The sequence below is a fragment of the Sprattus sprattus genome, assembly GCF_963457725.1.
Source record: "Sprattus sprattus genome assembly, chromosome: 13".
Taxonomy (NCBI): domain Eukaryota; kingdom Metazoa; phylum Chordata; class Actinopteri; order Clupeiformes; family Clupeidae; genus Sprattus; species Sprattus sprattus.
Window position 1 is genome coordinate 20,926,798 of NC_137911.1, and position 25,771 is coordinate 20,952,568.

Sequence of the window (25,771 nt, forward strand, 5' to 3'; positions counted from 1 at the left end):
TCCAATCACTGCTCAAGACATGAGATAGACTAAACAGCCCCACCAAAGGACTGACCAGTGTGTGTATTGGATATTAAACTCCACTCCAACAGATGGCGATAGAAATTCTATTCCATCATTTGCGACAAACGCACTCACAAACTAGAGGCGGGCCAAAGGTTAAAGTTTACGAAGCTATGGCGGCGGCCAAACGTGTACTTTATATTGGTAAGTAAAACAAAGCGGTAATAACTTGGTGTTTGGAGTCGACTTATTAATTATATCAAAAGAATATGCGAGAATGGAGTATACATTAGCCACCTTATCTCTTGTTTGGTTCCCGACGTGTAGTGTAGTGTTGAAAATTAGCTACGTTTGCTAACGTTTGTTTAGAGCTCCTTAGGTTCACATACTTTTCAAAAAGACCGTACTTTTTCAGAATATCATTTTCAATAGGAACATATTTTTTTGCTGTTGACTTTTGTTGACCAGGTGGGCTTGCTGAAGAGGTGGATGAGAAGGTTTTACACGCAGCATTCATTCCATTCGGTGATGTTACAGATATTCAAATTCCACTGGATTATGAAACTGGTAAATTAACTAGCTAGGTCCTTTTTAATAACTCATAGCTGATACAAAAAATGTTCCCTACGGAAATAGCTTCGTAGGAAGCGGTGTTTGTCAAGTCAGGTTAATGTTGCATGTATTTCCCCCCAGAAAAACACAGAGGATTCGCGTTCATTGAGTTCGAACTTGCGGAGGTGAGTTTTTGTTGTTGCTTCATCTGCTCTCTTCCTTCTGAAGAAAGTTGTTTTGTTTAGCTCGTTGCCATTAAACAAACTCTTTATATTGTAAGGTTTAATAGCCTTTGATTACTGGTAAAGATCGCCATCTAGTGTTTATCAATTTTTCAAATATACTCCTCACTCGATTGGCGCACCAATGATATTCCATGCATTAATGTTGTTTTCCACGCCGTTATTGCAGGATGCTGCTGCCGCTATTGATAACATGGTGAGTATAGCAAACTTTCTACTCTCCCCTCTAGTTGATTGCAGAGGACTTTACACAAAGAATGCAAAAACTGTGTTGCCTAAATACAAGTTGGTTAAATCACTGTTTCCATCTTTGACACTGACTGTTCTCACTTACTGACACTGAACGGTCAGTCTATTTGTAATACTTTATGGCATTGTGGCATTTGCAGAATGAATCGGAGCTGTTTGGTAGGACGATCAGAGTAAATATCGCCAAACCCATGAGGATAAAAGAGGGCTCCTCTCGTCCAGGTAGGATTTTTTCCCCCAGCCTCTAGCTCTGGATAAACTTTGACTAGACTGACTAGAGGAAGCCAACTTTGTCCTTGTGGTCAAATGTGTGTGTAACATGTGTAGCATGGTTATTCCCAATGACTGTAATAAAGATGGATGACATGGTGTCATGCACATACGTTCTGAAGAAATGAAGCCAAAATTGGTCATATTGGCATAATTGGAGCCAATGTCTGCACAGGAAGTGCTTTTTGGAGCCAGAGCATGCATAGTAAACAAAAAATGGTCCAGGTTCGCCCAGAATTAACCATATTTGATCAAATCTAAATGTTTCTATTCCTTCTGGTGACTTTTGACCGAGTACTTTTTGTCCATCGTTTTTACAGTGTTTGGTTGTTCTTAACTAGCTTCATTACAAGTTTTTTTTTTCTATGTGCATGGACATGACATTAAGTTGTCTTACATTTTTCAGTAAATAAGTAATAAACAATAAAAGTGTTTAACATGTATTGGTGAATTGTATTGTGTCTGTATTTTTAGTTTGGTCTGATGATGACTGGTTGAAGAAGTTTTCTGGCAAGACTTCAGAAGAGACTGAAGAGGCAGTGTCAGCCAGTGGAGAACCAGCCAACACAACAACAGAGGAAGTAAGACATGTGTGCTGTTGATCGCTTTATTAATGCTTGATGACCACATTACTACATGCAGTCATGTCACTGTACTTCATATTTGCTAATCGGGGGCCAAGCAGTGATGCTGTGTAGGAGCCCTTTGTGATTGTCTTTAAGATGTTTAAGTCTATGGTAGCCCCTAGAACCCGATGGTAAAAACTTGGAGACAGTCCCCTGATTCAGGGATTAAAATTAACTTTTTTCACCACCGTCCCGGAACCGTCCCGAAAATAATTTTCAACCGTCCCGAAACGTCCCGGAACCGTCCAAATTTTATGGAGAAAAAAAATAACTAAATTCGGTGCAAATTAATTCAAACAATGAATTCCATTAAGATTATACAAGAATAAAAACTGCTGCTGGCAATAGATTTAAAATCCAAAACTGTTTATTAAAACTCTCTCAATTGGTTTGGGTCATTTCTTAAAACTGAGATGACATTCCTATTCCTGCATCCCATTTAATACAAGAATATGTCTTTTTCCACTCAGGAAGGAACTTCCTTTTTAATTTAATTTAATTTTAATATTTTCTTTTCATAAATATGTATTAAATTATTCCCGATTTCGAGTTGGCGACTGTGGGCCTTCTAGAAGGCCACGGAAGATTTCTTTCCTCGCGTTGAACGTGACTCGTAAACGTCCTTTGATTGGATACTGAGGCAGACCGGTGCAGTGCTTCAGTGCTCAGTTTAGTTGGCTAATGTGAAAACGACGTACATCGGTTGCAATGCTTAGTATGCTAGTTGTTTCAATTGGTAAGACTAAATATAGTTACATTAACCAACTCAAATAAACTAGTTTACACCAACTTGATAATTCCAGTTTTTGATGCAATTACAACGCCATTTTCAAGACGGAACTTTCAAGAAAAACTGGATATCGTGAGGATAGGAAGTTTAATGAAACTGCTTTGCAGGTGGGACAATGCGATGTTTAGTGGACAAACTTGTTAAAGCTCACATATGCTACTTTCGGTGGACTGAATAAAATTTTGTAGACTAATCCCTGAAAATCGCCTTTTATTTTTAAGTTGTGACAGTAATATCCAAGCGATCATATAACTGAGAGTTTACTACTCTTAATGTATTGTTAATAAGGGTGTATTGATTTTAAATGCTCCGGAAATATTAATTAAGTATGTTGTTCTCGACTATGTTAAGGTGATGCAATGCTCACTTATACTGCCTTTCTGTATAAATATAATGGTTCGAGAGCCATGGCGTCGTAATGATGGTATTAGGAGGTGGATTCACTCAGTTTAACGTCGTGTAGGACATCGCTGAAGGCCTAGTCGTGAAATGCACGGGCCGCCACTGTTGTCACTAATAGAACACAAACGTGAGGCGCGAGTCCATTTCAAGTCAAGTCAGATTTATTGTCAGTGTCTAATGTCTTGATTCAAGGACATTGAAATTGCGTTTCTTTTCCGTTTAAATGAGTTGCAAGTGCAATAAAAAACGGGCTGAAATTCTTGTCGTCCCAAATTAAATTGTTGATCGTCCCAATGACAATTTAATACGGCCCCGGGACGACGGGACGACGTTAATTTTAATCCCTGCCCTGATTCTAAAGGGATGATGTCTGCACCTCAAGCACCCTAGGCAGCCAATGGGTCAACATTGGAAAACGCATTTAACTTTTGAACTGTATGTCCGATTTTCAAAAATGAGGCATCATTGGATTCCTTGGACCAGGCTGAGTTCATGACGTCACTTTTAATTCAATTAGATTCTCTTTATTTATACAGCACCATTTACAATTGTAATTATTTACAGAGCCTCAACCCCCAATATCAAACACTAAGGTGATGGTGGCAAGGAAAAACTCTCATTTGTAATATCGAGAAAAATGATTGAAATCGGTCCAGTATTGAGTAAGATGGCTATAATCAGCAAACACGAAACGGCTATACAAAGTAATCCCATGGGGCATGCATCCGTGTCCAAGTAAACCACAGGCTACAATCGTTTTTTTATAGGCCAGAATATTTTTTCACCAAATGTGCTGCAGATGATTCATAAAAGTTGTTGAAGTTCATACATTTCCAATTTTATGAATGTATCTTGTTTTCTTCCCAGGGTGAACCTCCTGCCAAAAAGGGAAGAAGCAACCCTCAGGTGTACATGGATGTCAAGATGGGGAACAAACCAGCTGGGAGAATGCGCTTCTTACTACGAGCAGATATTGTTCCTATGACAGCAGGTCATTATTACTTTTCTTGCATTATTATCGTGTACCCATTTTCCTTAGTCGCCTTAAGCCTTATCTTCCATAGAATATATTGGGTTCCATCACAGCTAGTACTCATGATACTGATGGAATGGAACTTAATTTTTCCAAAATTCGAACTGACTCTGCACTCTCTGTCCCACCAACACTGTTTCAGTGCCTTTTTAAATTCAGTATTGTACTACAGTACTATGTCTAGAGATATAATAACAACTAAGTTGCTTGGCTTTCTGTTGTAGTGATTAAATGACGTTTAAAAAAAGGCAGGGAAAAGAATAAGTTTGTCTGACCAGTCAGTATCTTATTCCCAAATGATTTCATCTTTACAGAAAACTTCCGCTGCCTCTGCACCCATGAAAAGGGCTTTGGTTTCAAAGGTAGCAGCTTTCACCGGGTCATACCACAGTTCATGCTACAGGGGGGAGATTTCACCAACCACAATGGCACTGGCGGCAAGTCCATCTATGGCCGCAAGTTCGATGACGAGAACTTTGTTCTCAAACATACTGGCCCAGGTAAGACCCAAGTCTGGCGATTATGCACATTCCTGGGTGTGGGAGAAAAGTCATGAATCAAGTTAAAAAAAAGATTTTATCAAAAAGAATGGTATTAAACAATGTCACTCTACAGTATCTACCAAAAGACAGTTACTAAGTTCTGACAGTCATTGTGGCATTGGCAAACGTTTGTGCTCCCTACTGTTTTTTTTTTTTAAATCGTGTTTCAAATATATGAAACAACTACTTACTTACTATTTACACTGCATTAATATTGGAGAAACTCACAGTTCTTTCCACTTAATTATTATTATTTTTTTCATTCATTTTTTTAGAGGGGTGTCCAAAACTTTGCATAGAGCTGTTATCACCAATGGGTGATTAGTGGAGTTGGTTGATGAATCTTTATTTTCATGTGTACAGGACAGTTGTCCATGGCCAATTCCGGGGCTAACACCAATGGCTCTCAGTTCTTCATCACTTGTGATAAAACAGACTGGCTTGATGGCAAGCATGTGGTGTTTGGCGAGCTGATAGAGGGTATGGATGTGGTGCGTGCTATTGAGGTGAGTGATTTATATTGATTATTTGATGAAAGTGCAAGGTATTTTGTACAATATTGGTTTAGGTTAAATGTTCCGTTTGTTTCAGTGTGATTGAAAGATATTGGTACTTCTGTATTCAACACATTGTTTTCTAGATATATGTTTTTTATGTTCCATTTTCAAGTTTGAATACAATTACAGAAATGAATAATGATAAATGAAATGAAAGTAAAAAGAAAAAAGTAGATATGAAAAAGTAATTATTTCATTACTATGGATTATGATGAGTGAATGTTTCTTTCTTTACAATCAACAGGCCCAAGGATCAAAAGATGGCAAACCCAAACAGAAAGTCATCATCTCGGACTGTGGGGAGTATGTGTGAGCGTGGTGAAACTGTGTGGGAGTGTGTGTGTATGAGACTGTACTTGTAGTGGTTGGGTATAAACAGGACCGAGTCATTTATTTGTTACCTTTCAATCTGTTTTGTATCAGTAAATCAGTGTTGTAAATATGGCATTAAATACTTTTATAAGTAATTTAGTGCATCTCGTCTTGTCAATTTGAGTTCCATTTCCATTTAGTTGTTTCTTTTATCTTAAATTAGCTTTTATTTGTAATTTCTGCATGGTGTCTGCATATCTTAAACATGTGACCATTTTGCCATTAAAAAAGTTCCAATCATCAGGAACTGGCTCTAATGCAGTCCAGTAAATGGCCAGGGGACATTTACGTATTTGTGGGTTAAAAAAAAAAGAAAATGTTATTGAAATGTCTTTGGTATCTTAGATTTAAATCACCACATTACCTCTTTCATGGATTTCAAAAACATACTGAAAAAAGATTAATAGTGTGTGACCATTTAGTGGCCCTGTTAATGGTTTTTCCAATTTTAGCAGTGAATTATAGGTAAAGTGATTTGTGATTTGATTTGTCGAAAGATGATATGAGGTGAATTACCTTTGCAATGCCATTGCACCCAATTGACATTCGTATACACAGGTCTCTATTGCAAATTTAAGATGTATATGAAATTATTAAAGTCTTCTGTCTTCAAGGGATTTGACATCCGCACTCTTCGTGATCGATTAAAAAATATTTGCTGACGGCCATTGCTTCATTTGCTTGCCACTCATTGCCATCGCTGGGAGTCATGCGCTCATCACTGTGGCAACAATGGAAGTTGATTCATTTGACGTAGAAGTGACAACTCCTTGCTAGCTAAGCGCCCTGACGAGGTTAATTACAAGTGGCAACTTGAAGTTACGGTAACATGAATTAGAACTAATCACGTGGGAAAAAAAGCTTTCAAACTGGTCCTCTCCTTGGACTATTCTAGCTAACGAGCGAACAAATTAGCCTACACTATAGTCATTGTGGTGCTTCAGGCTAATTTAACAATAGTTGGGACAGCAGTCTTAAGATGCCGAACAGGTGTTTTGTAGATCTTTCAAGTTGATAATAGATTAACATCACTTCTGCCCTAACGGTGCTAACTAAATTATTAAATCATTAATAACTAAATTATTCCATAATGCAGTTTTTCCGAGCTATTCCATTCAGACGTTTTTATTCACCTGATGAACCAGCGCCACCTGGGAGCAGCACAGCTGTTTTCCGACCTCCTCCAGATGGTGGCTGGGGTTGGGTGATTGTATTTTCATCTTTTCTATATAATGTGTTGGTCTTGGGCTATCATAACTCATTCGGAGTGTACCTTATTAGTTTTCTTGACACGTTCGGAGAGACGAGCCAAAAAACAGGTAAGAGGAAAATAAGCAGTTAGGCTAGCTAATGTATTGCTATGAAAAACTGCCAATTAGTGAACGGATCTGTCACTAGTCATGAATAGTCCGCGCCCCCCTACTGTTCAATTTAGTTGGTGTTGCAGTAGCCTATTATGCCTTCTTTGTAGTTGATGGGTTCGTGGCCGGTCAAAGAAGGTTGCCTTTGTACATTTTTTTGGCCGTTTTTAATTAGTTGATTACAGGCAGTTACTTTGAATCAATTTGCGCTGTCACAAAGTTACTGTCTAAATATACAGCCTACAATGACGTGTTATGGGAAAATCATGTGGATCAAGTTTAAAGTAAAAATTCTGTCGTGAATCTTTATGATTTTTAAGCTTATACAAAGAAGAAATCCTGAAGTTTTATCCACATTGCCCTGTCTTCCAGCCTGGGTCGGATCTATAAGCTATGGCTTCATTATGATCTGTGGGCCGCTATCAGGAAAGCTCACTGTGAAATATGGTGCGAGAGAAATCTCCATCATTGGATCCATTATCATCATGATCTCCATCATAGCCTCCTCTTATGCGTCTACCCTGGGTGTCTTGTTCTTCACACACGGCTTTCTTACAGGAGTAGGATCAAGCTTCGCTTTCACTCCAGGTCTGTTTTCCTAAAGGACATTTCATTTTGATTGAAAACTCATTTATGTACGTCATGGCACTCATAACTGACTAAAAATAGAATTTAATTTAGAAAATCAGAATTTAATTTATTGGCCAAGTACATTTTCACATGAAATTGGCTTGGTGTGGTTGGTGCATAGGACATAAAACAATAATATATAGAAGCATAAACAAAGTATTAACTATGCTATGCCACTGTAAACTTTTCTTGATGTTTGGTAGGTATGATCATGATAAGCCAGTACTTCACAACCAAGCGAGCTCTGGCCACTGGGATAGTGATGTCTGGGGGTGCAGCAGGCGCTTTGGTTCAGACCCGTCTTCATCAGTACCTCATCGAAACGCTGGGCTGGAGGCAGAGCCTGCGAATCTTCTCCGGTCTCATGATCCTGTGCATTATAGCAGGGTTCACTTACCTGCCCCTCAATCCAAAAGGTACCTTGCCTGTCATGGTCATATGTTACAGAGGCTTTATGGTCTATGTCATTGCAGAAGAGCAAAACTATTCTCAACAGCAGGATGGCCTGGTACGCATATTCAATAAATAACACTTTGGTTTCAACATGAGTTATATATTTGCTACATGTGGTTGCAGCCACTGTAGCTATGAAGGGGTCAGTCCTGATAATATATTATGTGTATATTCATTTTGTATTTCCATTTCAGGTTACAAAAGAAGTGTTGCAGACAATTTGAAAACCTCGCCTTTAAAGAAATTTGTTGTTGATCTTGGTTTGTGGAAAGACTCGGTCTTCCTCATCTGGGTGCTGGCCAACGGGCTGTGTAAATTTGGCTTTTTTATCCCTTATGTGCATCTGGTAAGTACCACTGTCTGCTTTGCAATACTATGTACATACTTGTGTCTGCCTCTCCCCCCACACTGTATGACTTCCACGTCTCTAATGTACGTCTGTGTCTCTTTGGTTCCAGGTCAGGCATGCAGTGCAGCTGGGCATTTCGGTTCACAAGGCCACTAACATCATGCTGGTGCTAGGCATGAGCAGCATGATCAGTCGCATCATCTTCGGAAGAATCTGTGACTCAGAGAAGATCAACCGCCTCTACTTTAACCAGGCCTCTGTGTTATTTGTCGGTGGGTTTTCAGCAGGCTAGCACAAATGCTATAGATTGCCCGGATTTAATTGTTTGAAGTTTATTAGTTTATTCATTAAGGAGCTCTTTAAGACATTTAAAAAAATGTCACATCTGACTGAAATAATGGGGAGAGAACACTGCAGGATTTTCACCTCAGGATTTGTTGATGTGTACATTTAGTGTATATTTATATTTGGTTGCTCCTTTTGTAAAGCATGTATATGTTGAGCTTTAAATTGTACCAGATCCATGGTGAATGCCCTAAACATATAGCTTGCACAGCATTAACATAAATCTTTTCTCTCTACAGGCCTGTTATATCTGTTTATCCCCCTGCTCCGGACTTACGCTGCTCTCATTGTCTTTGGCCTGCTGCTGGGTATTGCCGATGCCGGGAACTACATCCTGCTGCCTGTGTTAACCTTTGACCTGATGGGGGCTGAGCGCATGCCTGTTGCCTGGGGGTTCATGCTAACTGTTAATGCAGTCAGCTGCTTTGGACCACCATTTACTGGTAAAATATAGTCTAATTTAATGGAATAGTAACATCTTGATTGTCTTTGGAGTGACTCCGAGCTGTGATAACCATCTGGACTCTTGTCTGCTAGGCTGGATGAATGACAGGTCTGGGAGCTACAACCTGGGCTTTGTGGTGGCAGGTGCTTTGAACGTTTTGGCGTGCCTTGTTCTGGCCTTCATACCACTTGCCAAGCGATCTAGACAGACAAACAAGAGCATTATCAATGTCACCATTGATCAAAACAACGAGATTATGGAGTGGACCAATGACATTCCCCCTTTCACAGAGGTAAGATTTGATGAACACTGCCTTCCATTTTGTCTGGTTTATTTTGCTGAAATATTCCATCCTAGGAAGGTTGCTAGTTCGAAAAAACTTTTTTCTTTTAGGGGGAACAGCCAGCTTCTAGTTATGTGAACTACTTGTCCAGAACAACGTTTCGCAGTCCAGAGTTGAGTAATTCGGGACCAGCTCTGTCAGGTGACCCTGAGGAAACTCAGATATAGGGCACCTGCTAGACTAGTGACTGTTTACGGCATATGTGTCAGAATAAATGATCAGAATGAAAACACCACAGACAGTAGCAGTTATGTTACTGCTATTATTACATTTTCCTTCTCTCTCATATCATCCCTGTTGAAAAAAAGACAATACCAAGAAATTTCCACTAGGTGGCGATATTTACTACCTGGACCAGGATTTGATACGTAGTATCATACCAGAGGCATAAACTAGATTTAATCTAAAATAACAAATGCAATATGAGTTGAAATCTGGACTTTGAGAACCGGAAATTGAAAACAACCATCACAAATGATTTAGAAATCGCTAGACCAGAATTATTTCTAAAAGCCGCCTTGTGAAGTCCTAAGTAAAGTGCATTTACATTTAAATCCTTTTGGAACTACGCCCTGTGCAAAATAGTACAAAATACACTGAAAAATATATCACTAGCTGTGTGGAGAAACTTTGACGCTTGGATGACAAATATATTATTCCAGAGTAGGCCTACATCACCCATGATGCAACAATGACAGATCTATTTAACCAGTCACTCACAGCAGCAAAGTTCCAGTTGGGTGTACTTTAATAATAATAATACGGCTGAATATCGCATCAGACAGTTAGTTATGTTTTAAAAAGATACATTTTGGCGTCTGTAGTGTATTTGCAATGCATCCATGCTGCCAGAAACAATACATATCTAGTAGAAAACATTCAGGTGATGTCATAGAGCTAAATATCTTTTCGGGGACAGAACTTAAAAGTCTGAACTTTGTCTTGGATAGTTACATGCTTACATGCTAACAAAACTGTCTGAATATCCACATCAAAATGTCTTATTCATACATGAACTTGGTAATAATGTATTTAGTTGTTTCTGTAAAGAATGCATGGTTTTACTCTTGCACAAAAGTGTCAGTTAAGTTTTTCTGCAACTAACATATACAGTCGTATGCAAAAGTTTAGGCACCCCTCTAAGGCTGCATGATAATTTACTCTGTCTTCACCAAAAAAGATCACAGTGGTAAAATATTTATTTTCTAGTTATCACTGAGTGCTGGGGTGTTTTCCAGACAAAGATATTTAGTGTAGCAGTATTTATTGGTGTGAAATTAAATCAAATGTGAAAAATAGGCTGTGCAAAAGTTTGGGCACCCTCATAATTTTGTTGATTTGAATACCTGTACCTACTCAATGCTGATAAACTGCAACACAGAATTAGTCTCATTAGCTCGTCAAGCCTTCAATTCCATAGAAAGGTGCATCCAACCATTAGAAAAGGTATTTAAGGTAGCCAATTGCAAGTTGTGCTTCTCTTTGATTCTCCTCTGGACAGTGGCAACATGTGGGCAGCAAAACAGCTATCAAATGATATGAAAACAAAGATTGTTCAGCAGTTTTGTTTAGGGAAAGGCTACAAAAAGTTATCCTGGAGGTTTCAGCTATCAGTTTCCACTGTGATGAATTTTATTATGAAGTGGAAGGCAACAGGCACAGTTCTTGCTAAGGCCAGAAGTGGCAGGCCAAGAAAAATAACAAAGAGGCAAAGGCAAATAATGGTCAGAATGGTCAAGAATAACCCTCAGACCACCTCCAAAGACCTGCAAGGTCATCTTGCTGCAGATGGTGTCACTGTGCATTGCTCAACCATTCAGCGCACATTGCACAGAAAACAGCTGTATGGGAGAGTGATGCAGAAGAAGCCTTTTCCGCACACACGCCACAAACAAGCTCGCTTGAGGTTTGCCAAACTACATTTGAACAAGCCAGGCTCATTTTGGAACAAAGTGCTGTGGAATGATGAGACAAAGATAGAGATATTTGGTCACAACAAGAGGCGTTACGCATGGAGGCAAATTAATACAGCATTCCTAGAAAAACACTTGCTGCCCACAGTAAAATTAGGTGGGGGGTCCATCATGCTGTGGGACTGTGTGGCTAGTACAGGAACTGGAAATCTATTTAAAGTTGATGGTCGCATGGATTCAACTCAGTACCAGCAAATTCTTGACAATAACGTTCAAGAATCTGTAACAAAGCTGAAGTTACGGCGGAGTTGGGTGTTCCAGCAGGACAATAACACGAAATATTGCTCCAAATCCACTAAGCCATTTATGCAGAGGGACAACTACAATGTTCTGGAATGGCCATCCCAGTCTAGCCTGGCCGTTACCAGACTGTGACTCCATTTAATTCCGTCAGTCAGTCTGGGCCAACCCAATGCATTTTGGTTTCCGAGATGGGCGGGTGCTTATCTTGAGGTTTAAAATCATTGGAGTTCCCTTAACCAATCAGCAACGTTTAGTAAGCATTCAGTAGATTAAACTCTTCCCAAAGCGAGTTGGGAGAAGAGCTACGACGTCCTTTCCAATCATAAAACTTACAAGAAAATACTCTTGTTCTCCTTTTAATTTTCTGATGTTCTCGAGAGTTGAGACAACTTAGCTTTTCGTGTCTCTTCCTCCGTAGCAATTTTTGCTATACTGTTAAACTACAAACTCGGCTGGACTACATGCAACTCGGCAAGGAGTTTTGCGTCACAGCTCTGAACTGTTCGCTGATTGGTCCGGCAAAATTTTGAGTTCTGGAAACGATTGTCAATGGGGCTGGGCCAGACTGAGTATGAGCTTGAAATCAATTCAGGCGGAAATACGTAGGCTGGTGTCACCAGGCTAATCCCAGTCCCCAGACTTGAATATAATTGAAAATACATGGGATGTCTTGAAGCGGGCTGTCCACGCTAGGCACCCATCAAACCTTACAGAGCTGGAGCTGTATTGTAAGGAAGAATGGTCCAAAATACCTTCATCCAGAATCCAGACACTCATCAGAGGCTATAAGAAGCGTCTAGAGGCTGTTCTTTTGGCAAAAGGAGGCTCTAGTAAATATTATTGTGATTTTTCTGTTGGGGTGCCCAAATTTATGCACCTGTCTAATTCTGTTATTATACATTTGGCATATTCTCTGTTTATCTAATTAACCTTATTTCACTTCTAAAATATCCATGTGTCCATGTAGTATTATATATGTGACAAAGAAGTTCCTGATCCAAACACCCAACAATTTATAAATGAAAGTAATAAAGATTATCAGGGGTGCCTAAACTTTTGCATACGACTGTAAGTAATTGATCATCAGTACCTAAGCATATGTAGATGAAACTGCTGTGCTGTAATTTGCCTTTGGGAAATGGGAAAAAAGAAGTGATGTCTTACTTTCAATAACTCAAAGTGGAAACCTTTCATTTTGAATATTTTATTCTCTGTTCTGATTTATCATCGAAATGGGTCATTTAGCAGTTAGAGTAACATTAGTTTGTTAGAAAGCCTTGGACCACAGAATTAAAACTTTGTCAAGCCATTCACTTCAACAGCACACCAAAATTCACTCCCCAAATAAAGTCTTGTGATATAATGAAGCCAGCCAGCCAGCAACATACCAAACAAATACATTTAGCAAACCACATCCATGTCGTCAATGTCATCAAAACGGCTTTTTCAGAGACTTTTACATGCTGTATTACATCTTGTCCCTCGGCACTTCAGTTGCTCTGAAGACATCATCAAAGTCTTATTAATAATATTTCAAAACAGACAACTTATAGGGAGGGAAAACGGTTGACCGCTAATGGTATTCCATTCTTAAGTGCAACAAGTTCAAAGGGATTTGGCATACAAACACAATACAATATAAATCTGTCAGAAGAGTGATGGGAAGTGCTGTTGATACTCTATGGATAACATCTATGACACAAGATGCATTTATAAGTAAAGTCTACCATAAGGATTCCAGTTTGTGTGGAGATGTAGGTCAAAAGTAAACATTCTGTTATTATTGACTGCAAAATAACGCAAACAAAAACTGTGTTATATGTAGGCTATGGTTTGTCTCTTCTATCTTAGCACTCAGTGATCCCATTCCTGACCAGGGAAGTGTCTCTTAATTTGACAAAGGCAGGGAAAGTTCAACACTCCCCATACATTGATGGGAAGAGCAGACCACGTGCTAGCCCACATTCTTCATATAAAAGCCCCTCTGTCTAGCAGTTGACCATGTTCTGACAGTCTCTATGGCAACACACTGCCACCACTATCGGGGTCTGTTCTGTCCCACACAATAGCAGCAAGTGCTACCAACCTGATTAGCGCCATGTTTTTGCCTAGGCAGTATCATATGCCGAGATGTCATTGTTTTTGTCTTGTTCGCCTGACTCACTGTCTGAATTCTGAGTGCACTCACGTCAGAGGAAACCTACCAATGTTCTTCAGAATGACTACTCATAAGCCACCCACTGTCAGCAATAACCTCCATAATTAAGCTGTTTGTCTTTGGCAATGTTTTGAGATTACACTAAAAAGGGTCCAGGGATGATGGTCCCTTTGACGACATATTCTAATTAGTTGTCATTGTCACTTATGAAATATATATAACCTAAAACTGTCCAAAGTACATGGACATTGTGCTTACAACTAGCATATTTGAATCCATATTTGAAATATTTTGAGATAACAATTGTGGATAAGAATAGGTATCCCTTTTTGTTTAACTCAATGTTATCAGCATTTCAATTTGTTTTGTAGTAATGTTTTCTATCCAGAAAGTATTTATTGTCCGTCATAGTAAATGCTTTATCTTTAATACTTTAATCATTGTCTTTTGTTGGAAGAGTACTTCAATGTATTGTACTTGTTTATAAACCTAAACAGTTAAAGATGCAGTCCACGATTCGGTTTTGTGAACAGCCAATCAAATTACACCCCTCCCTTCCATGCTCCCGAAGCACTGTGTTGATTGGCTTTGATAGTTTATGGAGTTTTTTTGTGTGCAAACACTGAATGGACAGCTAGAGAAACCAAGAGGAGCAATTTGCTGAATTTGACAAAAAGTGTATGGGATTAGAATTGCAGACTGCACCTTCACATTTGCATAGGACCCGTGTTTTCACAATGGATGGGCATGACTGTTCTGTGCTATCTTTAACACTGGGCTTCTTGCCAATACCATGTTTCGAAAACATCAATTTAAACAACAATCACAAAAATCACAAAAGTGCACAAAACAGACATAACACAGGAAAACAAAATAGTAAAAGAGCTATATAAGTGATGTTGCTTCTTTACCTTGTTATAAAACATTGTCCTTTTTAAGGCGCCCTTGTAAAACATTTTCCTCCCACCATGCAAAGAGACATTCTATTTTCGAGCAGTTAAACCGGGCATGTCAAACTCCACGAAAAGTAAAGCTTAAATTATTTAATCATGCTTTATCCCACACTCTCCATTCCAGTTTCGTTTTTGTTGTTGTCAGTTTGAGATCTGTGGAATAGAAATGGTCTAATTACATGTTTCTTTCTCCCCGGTCGGGAAAACTCAAGATGAATGGAAACAATATTCCCTTTGCCTCGACTGGTGCTTTCAGCTGGTCCTCCGCAAATTGTGCACTTTCCTCCTCCACAACAAACTGCAGAGTCTGGGACTTGTTGACACAGTAGATGCGGTTACCAATGGCGGCACACCTGAAGGGCTGGGGGATGGTCTGCTGCAGAGATGAGCAGTCGTGCCACATCTTCACGATGGTGTTGTACTTGAAGACATTTACACCCTGCTCCCTGTTGATGTCAAATCTGTAGATGAAGCTCTTGAGTGCCACCATGTCTGTGGACCTCTTCCTACTGTTGTTGTAAGGGCATTCTTGCCATTCGTCCCGCTTGGGGTCGTACCTCAGGAGGCGGTAGAAGAGAGAGCCTCCGGACACATACAGCTCTCCATTGCAGGTGACGGCTTCATGGGCCACAGCAAAGGCTCCTTTGGGCAGGGGGGCCACTATGGTCCACCTATCCATCCGGGGGTCATATTTTTCCACAGTGAATAAGCACTCACCACCAATAGCATACAGGTAGCCATCCACAGAAACCAGCTTGAGCTGCGAGCGTGCTTGGATCATGGGACGTACCTCGCTCCAGCGGTCAGTGATGGGGTTGTAGCAGAACACCTTATCAGAGACTTTTCCTTTTTCACCATACCCCTTGATGCCCCCAGCAACGAAAAGGTAGTTGTACATTGTGCATATTCCACAGCCCTTTGTATTTATGTCCTCAGGCATCAGAGTCAGCACCCGCCAGTCTTTTGTGGTTTCACTGTAATGATAGATCATGTGATTTTCTTCAAAGGAGGCCACAGACAGAGGACTCTGCGGGCGGCTGTTATTCCGACTCTGTGGACGGCTGCCGACACGGTCAAAGACGTCGTTAATCTCGGCCACCATGAGAGACTTCTTACCCTCCATTCTCGTTTTCAGGATGAGATCCCTCTCCGACCCCGTCAGGCGGCCGTAGACAGCAGGGTCCTTCAGCACTTTCAGAAAATTATCACTCATGAACCGATAGGCTGTCTCCTTCAGCTCGCTCAGTCTTTGCTTCTTAGCTATGCTTAAAATCTCATAGCAGTTCTCAGTGCTGATCTGTTGTGACATTGTATCCATTGCCGCTTGCACGGCACATGGGATCTGTAGGACCTTGGCTCCAGTAATAACATCCACCACATTGTCCTTACTTACATTCATCTGTGACGTGTAAATATAGTCTATCAAAGTAGACAAAGTCTTGTAGCTGACGCCTTTGACTTTCAGAACATCCCGGGAAAGACGGGCCTTGAAATAGTCGCTTTTCTCGGCTAAAACCGATTTATGTGCTTGGATCTTTTGCCCGCCCACTTCGATGACTAAGTCGGGGTCTTCCCTCGATGAAGGGGCTCCTTTGACACTTCCTGTGCTGCCCTCTGTCAGCCCTGGGTGCACACTATTGTTCTGTGTGAGATGTGACATGTTTATCATATTGCCCAGGTCACGTGATGTCAGCTGTGGCTCCTCTGAAACAGAGGGGACATTCTGCATTTGATAGTGGCTTCTCACAGCATTGCCATCACCAAACAGGGAGGAGTTGTGTAGCTCATCTTTGGTCTCACTGTTGAAGCAAGGGCCGAGGCTGCAGGGAACCTTTGGCCGGGCACCATTGCTCTCCTCTTTCATTCCGTTTTTGTGGAGAGAGTTGTGGTGGTCGAGCTCTTGTGCTTTAGATATGTCCAGTGGCTGAACATGGTCCTGAAAACCACTGTCTCGGGACCCACCGTCCAGCATATAGTCTCCCACAGATAAGCCTTTCACTGAGCTACCCATCCGATCCTCTGGCACATTTGGGTCCCATTCTGTCCATTGTGGATGCAGACTTTGGTCCTCTCGCAGTAATTCCATATCAGAGGCTGCCGTATTGGCGGCTTCCGAAACTCCCTGATTTTTTTCCATGGATGGGATTGATGTACCAGGAGAGTCAGGACTTGCTGCGTGAAAGATGACATCAGCTTCCACTGTGAATGTGTTTGGGCCTTGCAAAGCGGCATTCGCACTCCCTTGATCAAAGTTCAGACTTTGAGCTGACATGTTGGAAGACACGCAGTCGTTCTGCATTATGACATGAACAAATCCACCTCAGGCATTTATCAAGTAAGCACGCTTCATAAGCAGCAGATTTAGGATAGACACTCCATAAGGTGTAATGGCGGAGAGAACCAAGACTCCATTGACTAGTTTCTCATTTCTCTGACCACAAATATCTTGCTTTTTTCCCCCTTGCAGAAGTTTGAAGTTTGTATTACAGTCTGGAGTCCATGCAAATATTTGAAAGACCAACAGTTAAGACAACTGAAGTTCCTCTAAATCTTGTGGAGCTGTAAACCTGTTCAAAATAAGAGAAAACACTTAATTCAACGTTTTGACAGTTAAAGAAGTTGAACACACACAAATGATTTTGAACAAATGATGATTAACTAAATCTGACTAGTATACTGGAGTAGCACACAGACCGTTTTAAAATCCGCGTTTCACCTTTTTGTGTCACAGGAACACTAGCCTACACATCAATAAAAAAAAACAGAACTCAGAGGGGCGCTATTAGCCTACTCCAGGCAACAAAATGCATCTTTACAGAAAGTAATAAAACCCGATAGATATCAATATGTCGAAGTCTGGACCTTGTGTTTAACACCCTATCCCTACCGTAAACGTCGTAAGACTTCACACAAAATATTCGTTTTTGTGTTTTCTCGGGACCGAAGATAATTTACGTCCAAATGATAAATAATATGACATAATACAATTGTGAGAGTCCAGCACTATCAGCAAGTCACTCTGTTAGTGCCGACGAACGGTGAAATCCTTTATATGTGTTAATCGCGTCCCCGTGGGATATCTATGAGGAGCATGCTCAGTCAGCACGTCTCCGCTGACGGAGACAGGATTATATCAATGAGAGAAAAGAGCATCCCTTGCCCACGACGCATATTGTGTCCTTTTTAACGCAGGTTGCTCCATTTTAAACGGTTTGGGCGCATTAAGCAATATCCTGCATAAACTGTACATTGTACATTGCGCTCACCTAATGCGTATTGTGCGTATTGTCTTTGCAATTAATGACAGGTTAAGGCGTGGGCCAAATCATGCAATGTTGCAGTCATTCCTTATATCAAATTCTTAAATAACGTCGATGCTTGAAATACTCACTGAATAATCCGTAACAGTCTGAAGCAAATATACTCCTTGCCTCTCGGAAAATCCAGTTATGTAAGGTAGTCGCAGTCCCAAAACGGACTCACTGATTTTAAAAGGAGCAGTTCGTTCCTTGCAGGGCTGTCGATAATTAAAACAGGCTATTTCAAATTCCACACCACCACATAACTACACTGCTCTGACACAGTGTACGTTGTTTCTCAAAATAATCCTCTCCGGTGTGGTTTCATATATGGATCCCCAGCACTGACTATTGTCTCCAACTCACGTTGCCTTTGATAGATGCTCCCAGACGAGCAACAGTATGAAGTCCGTCTGGTATCACTCAAGGCAAACAAATGCGCGTATAATTGCAACAAGCACATGCAATTTCCTCTCCAGAAGCCGACTCTATTTCCCAGTGTTTCTTCAGAATGTATTCCGACTGTGTTATCCGATGTATAACCTGCTCGAGTGCCGTGTCAGTGTTTTGAATTTACAGTAGACTCGGCTAGTTATTGATCGAAACCACACCCCCTTTTATGTTAACCCTACACACCAACCCGGGTCCTTGCGAAACGAGCGTAGTCGGAAAGGTGCACATGGACATTCTTGCAGTCACGTCGTAGATGCGGCGAAGAAATACTAGACAGACGGTGGGCCTCCCGGTTTGTGGAGGGAAAGCCCAACCCTTCTTTCATGTCGTCCCCATGGAATTTCTGATTGATTCCATATCACTACGAAAAACCTCGTGATTACCGTAGAGAACGTATTTAAACTGGAGTATTGTATTACATAGGGTTGTATGTAGACTACTAATGGGAGAGGTATGTGACACGATTTTTTTTTTGCACATCCATTTGTAAATAGAGTGCATTTGTGTAACACACGTTTATGAAATGGATTAGCGACATCGACATAGGACCTCATAAGCGGATTAAAAAAATATAAATACTTACTCTAAATACCCATGGTCAATTTTCTGTTAATGAAGTCAAGTTTTATGGCAAGGTTTGTCAGGTGGAGAACTTCAGTCATGGATGATAGTTGTGTTATGTTAGGGCTGTCAGCTGTGTGTTGTCGACCGACAGCGATTTCGACATGGCCATCATGGTAAAAAAAAAATAGAGGAGCCTCATTGAGCCATCATAGGGACATCACGGATTTATCAGCACAAGGGATTACACAGCATCCATGCCAGAAGGGAATTCATGGTGTAAGGCTGAGGTCATAGATCTAAGGACTGAAAATGATGGGAACGAGACACCGCTGATTCTGCTGGTCTCACTCAGATCCCGTGGGAGACTAGTATGGAAGGACAGAATTCCTGACTCAGGGATGTCTATTGCTCTGCTTGATAATGCTCTGACTCTGCAGTCAGCAAGCTTTCCTGTGAGGCTGCCAGCTGCATAGCTGCTGGGGCTGAATATACAGTATTGTTGTGCCACGCCAGTCATTATATTGTTTTGGCTTTGTGACTAGTACTACTATTAATAAAGTGTTCATTAACAAATGGCTGATATTATCACACCCTTCTGCGCAGTTACACGTTTATAGCTAGGATGGGGGCCAGTGTGGAATGAAAGTGAAATTGCTGATCTACTGTTATGGACACGTCAGAATTAATGGTCAGACTAGAATGAACATCCCTATTGATGTTTCACAAATAGCACATGACTCTAGTGCACGGTCTGCCGGGGTTCCTGAGAAAATATGTTTTTTTAAGTTTACGGAGCCCTTGCCTTAGGGCCAAACAGTGGCATTCACAAGGACTGTTTGCACTCGTGTCTAACCTTGCTGCAACACGTTGACTGAATTGTGGGATAAACCTTTAGGCGGTTCAGTTTCTGTGGAACACTGAAGAAACATATCAAGAGTCTTCTTGCAGCCCAGTCTTCAGCACTCCAATCACCCACATCCTTTTACACTTCTGGGAAGTTTGTGTTATAACATGTGCTCAAAGCATACTGCTCTTCCGTTTATTGATGGTTTGGAGCACTTAGTTGAGATAATATCGGAGACCTTGAGTTCGCGCTGCTGTGGCTCTGGGGAAATTAATGGTAAAGTAATCAGAAGCAGGGACTAAAATATGTCTAAACACATTTCAGACCCTGAGGTGTGTTAAGATATTCAAATACACTTAACTCACAGATATAAATCACAGTCTTCACAGCTGTGAAAGCTCAGTGTGGATCTGTAAAATACAAATGTGTGATAATTAAAGAAAATTCTCAGGACAGGAAATCCATGGTGGTATCAATATTTTACCTGTTAATATGTGTACCTAACATAATAAACAGTGTTGGTCTTGACACAAAGATTTGTTTTCTATAGTTACTGATTTATTAACCAAATCCACAATAGCACGACTCAATGAATGACTTACTTTGGTTACATCTTTAGTAAATTGTTTAATTATTAATCATTTGAGACAAAGGCATAAATGGATGACACGCAACTAAATGTGAAAAACACCAAAAAGATGGATAAAACATTTCATAAATGTTAATATACACAACAGGAATACACAGTAAAATGGTTCAGTATAAAGCTCTCAGTTATCTTAAATACATCTTAAGTCTCAAGCTTAATTTAGGTTTTTGAGGAATTTCTCTTCTTTGATATAAAAAACAAACAATATGGCCTCCATCTCATTCTAGAATCGCCAAGGAAACCTGGCCAGCCAGTATTTCCTCCTTGTATCTTTATTGCTCCATAGTTACTACAAAGGCCATCAGCAGAACTGCAGACAAAACATCATCGCCATTCACTGGGTGTGGTTTACCCCCCTCTTTACTTACTACTGCATGTGTTTACTTAAGACATGGAGAAGTTCTTGAAACATTTATGCTGGAAGTAAAGACTAAATCATAACCATGTCTGTAGGGAAGCTTTGACAGAAAGCATAACAGAGCTGTATCAAGGTGTTGACACATTATGTTACTTGGATTTTCCTCTAGAAACAGTAACGAGGATGGAAAAGATGTACTATGCAAATTGCATATGGAATTCTAAGCCAAACAGAACTAAAATGTAGACACCTCCCTCAAAAAAAGAAACAAAGAAATAAAAAAACAAGTAAAAAAAAAAATTGCAAAAGGTACTTATCCAGTACACAACTGGATATAAGCCATGTTATTCCTCTTTTGTAAATATGTTTCATGAAAAGACGAATCAGTATACAAAAGGATGGTTATGTGTTCATAACCAGAAGTCCATGTTGCAGGTGCCATGACTAAGTGGTTCCAAAGGTTTGATTCTTGGCCCTTCTATCTAAAAATCAATACTGTGTCTGGAAAATCAGATTGGGACCTTCATTAACTTAAATGTGACATACTCATCTCCAAATGGTATTCCCTCATCATGTGCCTACGTATGTTCACTAGCAAACAAACCATCAGTGAGTTTCCATAGGAACCTGACTGTTTTCAAGTAGGACAGCAACTCCCTCATTGACATTTGGCCCTAAAGAAGAGCTCATAAAGAATAAACCAAGGGGCTTGGTGTGGTGTCCTAGTAGTGTGGACACCCCCCTCACTGTACTACCGAAGTTTCCCCTTCAACTTTCTCACACATTGGCCAGAGGAATCTGCCACACCATAATCGTGGACATGGTTTCCTCGTGTCGCGACTGTTTAGTCTTCCTGTTCACCCGGCGGTGACCCAGGCCACCTGAGACGACGAGCAGAGAGCTCACATCCACCTTCTGGCTGCGCTTGCCCTTCTGTGTGTAGGCAGGGTCATTGAGCTGTTCGTAGATGGCGCCGTCCTCAGGGCCGTGTTCCAGGGACCCCTGGGATAAAGCCAGCGAGCCGCAGGATAGAGCATCTTCAGCGATAGGGGCTGAGGGGCTGCTGGCGTCACCTGTGCAGACGGCTTGCTGGTCCTGCACACAGTCTGGGGCTGGGCCAGACGGACAGGGGGGCCTCTCCTCCTCGGGGGCCGCCGGCAGACTGGGTGGGCTGCCGGCAAGGCTGCCCTGTGGTAGGTTGCACACTGCTGCTGCCATGGTGAGGAATTTGACTGGACTGTTGTGAGCGTGGAAAGACACCATGCCCCTGCCTGTGTACACACACACACACACACACACATTAATATTATTTGAGACTCAAACACTGAAATGTTTTGGCTTGACTATCCTTAAAATGTGGGAGTGAACCATAACCCCAGTTATCTTAAATATCACAGTCGTCTTGATCTACTAGGTAGAGAGGCATTTAATGACTCATTTCAGAGGCTTAGAGAAACATTAAGATTCATTTTTCTGATCTAAAAGGCTACATAGTTTTGTGACAGACACAGAAACACTGGCAGACTGATAAATGGGAGATATGGATGAATTGTTTTTCTATATAGCCTGCACGTGAAACTATACCTTGTTATTGCTACAGAGCCCCCTTTTCTGTTCAGTCACTAATTGCTGTTAAAAGCAAGCAGTTTTGCACCCCTGGAACATCAATCGCAGGGGAGTAGCTCATTTTGATCACAAAGGCCATTTAGCACGGAATGAGGCCCTCAGCCAGCACTCCAATTATCAGGATAGAATATCTCTGTGAGAGAAGGTCAGCTACTAAAATAAACCAGCCTGGGCCTGGACTTCCTGTCTAATCACTAAACTAACATTAACCCTCCATTTAAAGCAGGGTGACTGCTGGAAGGCGGCTGTGTTTGGTTGATATGCCACCAATGGTGTAGGGGATTTTTTTTTGGGGAGGGGTTCATTGGAAAGGGCGTCATTATCCTTCAGATTCAGCCTTCAGCCTTGTTCTGCAGGACAGTACTCACCTGTGACTTTGGGGATTCCTTGGAGTCGAGGGACAGACAGAGCTACGATCACACCCAGGTTGGTCCCCACAAGTAGCAGACTATGACACACAAGTAGGCTGCTCACAGAAACCCTCTGGTGCCCTGGGAGTTTCATTTACAGGGATAAGAAGACATGGTTAGATTTGGTTAAATTTATGCAGCTAATTCCTACCACAGTCATGAGATAGAAGTGACAAACGTTACTTTTAATAAATCCATTTTTACAAGGCAAATTTAGTCTGAACACTAAGCACTACAAGGTTTAATATTTAATCAAGATATTACATAATTATGAAGGCCTTCTTGAACTCATGTATCATTGAAGTGTAATATTGTAAGAGAATCAGAGTGAATCTGTGGTTCAATGTTGGCACAGAAGAATATTAATGGACACTTTTATGGAGCTGCGTAGGTGTAAAATATCAAAAATCTGTGGTAAAGTTACTATGGCAATACAGGCTAAGCCTAATAGCAAATTGTTTCCAAGGAAACCTACAACATAGCTCTGCCACACTGAGATCTCCAGTTTCTCTCAAAAAAGCATGTGTTCCCCTTTAGGCTACACAAGTTGCCACAAAAAAATGGCACAGTATATTACAATGGTTATGCAAAGGGGTGAGCTAATTGCAACACTTCAGTGAGGCAAGCAGAGCTGTGTACTTGGTAAAACCCTAAGGGAGGAAATGCACTGTAAGTGATCTAGTAAGGGTTAAGTTGAGCGGTGCCACAAATCAACTAGGAGTAAAATGTTACTTTGTGATTTAGCGGAGCAACCATCAACAGCGCCCTACTGTGAACAATAGCTGATATGGCTTGAGGTCAGTTCACGTCTTAAATACTCATTATGGGAAGGATGGCCCGTATTGCTCAAGTCAACCTCACAGCACATTAACTTCACCATGGGAACCTTAATACAAGTGCGTCAGTTAAGAGCCCATGAGGCTAGCAATTACCCTTGTTTAGATTTGTTGCAAATTGAATACAAATGATCCAAACGATAAATGCCCTCAGGTGAAAGGTCCTTCAGTGTTGTCTGCTCATACAAGTGCTACAGCTGCCTGGGTTCAGCTGGATCCTTCTGCACTCTGAGCATTCAGCAGTGGTCTTCAGTAGAACATACGCAACTGCTCAAAGCCCATAATCCCATGGGGAAGTGTGTGATTGCTCTTGATCATGTGGCCCGACCCTTCTCTGACCCCTCTGAGAGCAGCATCATCTCTGATGACTACTTTACACAGCTGGGCAGAATACGTCATTTTCCAGCAAAGCACTGAGGTGAAGGACTCGGCACTTGTGCCCAATATTACTTAAGTTCCGCAGGTGCAGCTGAGACAAAGCCCAATCAACATCAACATGTTATGAGTGAATTTCATTCCCAACACTACAGGCTGGCTTTGACATTTATTTACACAAGGTAGATCACAGTATTGGGACTGGATCTGAACTTTGGGCCATCATATGAAAACCAGAAAAAAGTTCTCCCATGTCAGACCCAGGTTTGGACAGAATACAGTGGGTGGGGACTCTGTTCTCCAAGCGAGCGGCTGAGTGTGTGCTGCGATGGCAGAGGTGGCTGCCCAGACACACTAATGAAGAGGCTGGAGGTGTTGTTTGCTGGCCCGTGCTTGTTTATGCCCATTACCACACACACGGTTGGATATGTAGGTCACCAGAGACAAAGCCGCAAGCTCAGACCCTCCCTCTCCGCCACTACTGTGGCAGGTGGGGCCAGCCAGAGAGCATCGATCAGAAGACCACGCAGTGCTAGGTCATAATGTAGTGCCATGGCAGGATAGCTGTGACGCTGCATTGGAGATTTACCTTTTCTCTGGCATTGTTTTATTAAAGAGTGCATTAATACAGGAACACTATGGACACTATGAAGTGCAGTGGTTTGAGAGACAGTATGGGTGTTTCCATGCCAACTCTCCTAGAGCTTTGCAGGCCATGTCATGGATTATCATGGGGGAATTCTGTTACATTTCTTTATTAAATTAAACTGTGCAAAATCTTAACTGTTCACCCAATAGTTTATCTGTTCAAAATGTTTAAAGTTGATACCTCATGCTAAAAACTAGAGTATTTTTGCTGGTGACAAAGTAATAGGGGGTTTAGTAATAAGTGTGATTGATTTCACCAGCTGTGCATAATAATTGCACAACCTCTTTTAAATCAAGTGGAAGCTCCAAGCCTGCTTAGATTTCAATCCCGTAAAATGCTTGTCAAACTGAACTAAGGCCGAAAGGGAATTCTGCCCTTTTAAAGCTGCCCGTCTAAACTCCTTGCCCTGAGGCCCTAAACATTTGGAAGGAAATGCTTAAAAGTTTTTGCTTTTAACATCTTTTTTTCAGCGTTAAGAACGTTTGTCAGTGACACAGACCACAAGGGAAGAGAAAGCGTACTTCTATACTGGTGATTGTCGTCTTACAGTTTGCGTGTGGTATTGTGTCCCAACTAAAGTCTCGGGTGAAATAACAACAAGAGGTTGAGAATTTTGTAATGGTGACATCACTATTGTGATCAACGTTCCCTGTGGAGTTTTCGTCTCAACCTCGGATCAAACTGTTGTGGGTCTTGAGTCTCTGCCCTCGTTAGTGATTGCTTAATGTAATCTTAGCTCAAGAAAACACTTTTCAGTGTATTAAGTGTCAGGTCTCCTGCACAGAAACAGAACTCCACCCTAAATGAAACACAAAGG

The 25,771-nt window shown here is 41.1% G+C and overlaps 4 protein-coding genes across 5 annotated transcripts in view; 2 read left to right on the forward strand and 2 right to left on the reverse strand.

The window, feature by feature from the left end:
- The first annotated feature begins 170 nt into the window (after nt 1-170).
- Nucleotides 171-5,897, forward strand: ppie (peptidylprolyl isomerase E (cyclophilin E)). Its single transcript, XM_080850492.1, has 10 exons — nt 171-207; nt 472-570; nt 697-740; nt 967-993; nt 1,187-1,268; nt 1,791-1,897; nt 4,002-4,125; nt 4,482-4,667; nt 5,073-5,215; nt 5,511-5,897. Exons 1-10 carry the CDS (start codon nt 177-179, stop codon nt 5,577-5,579), a joined length of 912 nt encoding a protein of 303 aa, XP_080706618.1. The 5' UTR covers nt 171-176; the 3' UTR covers nt 5,580-5,897.
- A 1,506-nt stretch (nt 5,898-7,403) lies between these two features.
- Nucleotides 7,404-11,101, forward strand: LOC308374440 (monocarboxylate transporter 10-like; the record flags this gene model as incomplete). The annotated part of the gene is made up of 7 exons (XM_080850216.1): nt 7,404-7,587; nt 7,833-8,045; nt 8,277-8,428; nt 8,541-8,703; nt 9,016-9,219; nt 9,314-9,513; nt 11,066-11,101. 7 exons carry the CDS (start codon nt 7,404-7,406, stop codon nt 11,099-11,101), a joined length of 1,152 nt encoding a protein of 383 aa, XP_080706342.1.
- A 3,062-nt stretch (nt 11,102-14,163) lies between these two features.
- Nucleotides 14,164-17,190, reverse strand: kbtbd11 (kelch repeat and BTB (POZ) domain containing 11; the record flags this gene model as incomplete). The annotated part of the gene is made up of 1 exon (XM_080850067.1): nt 14,164-17,190. The coding sequence occupies one exon, from the start codon at nt 17,188-17,190 to the stop codon at nt 15,067-15,069; it is 2,124 nt and encodes a 707-aa protein (XP_080706193.1). The 3' UTR covers nt 14,164-15,066.
- A 3,687-nt stretch (nt 17,191-20,877) lies between these two features.
- arhgef10 (Rho guanine nucleotide exchange factor (GEF) 10) overlaps nt 20,878-25,771 on the reverse strand; it is a 55,489-nt gene continuing 50,595 nt past the window's right edge. For both annotated transcript variants that reach the window (XM_080850317.1, XM_080850316.1), the window contains 2 exons: nt 23,053-23,175; nt 20,878-22,329 (listed from right to left, as the gene is read on the reverse strand). In XM_080850317.1, coding sequence (XP_080706443.1) covers nt 21,836-22,329; nt 23,053-23,175 — 617 coding nt within the window. In that variant the 3' untranslated portion in view covers nt 20,878-21,835. The remainder of the gene's footprint in view (nt 22,330-23,052; nt 23,176-25,771) is intronic.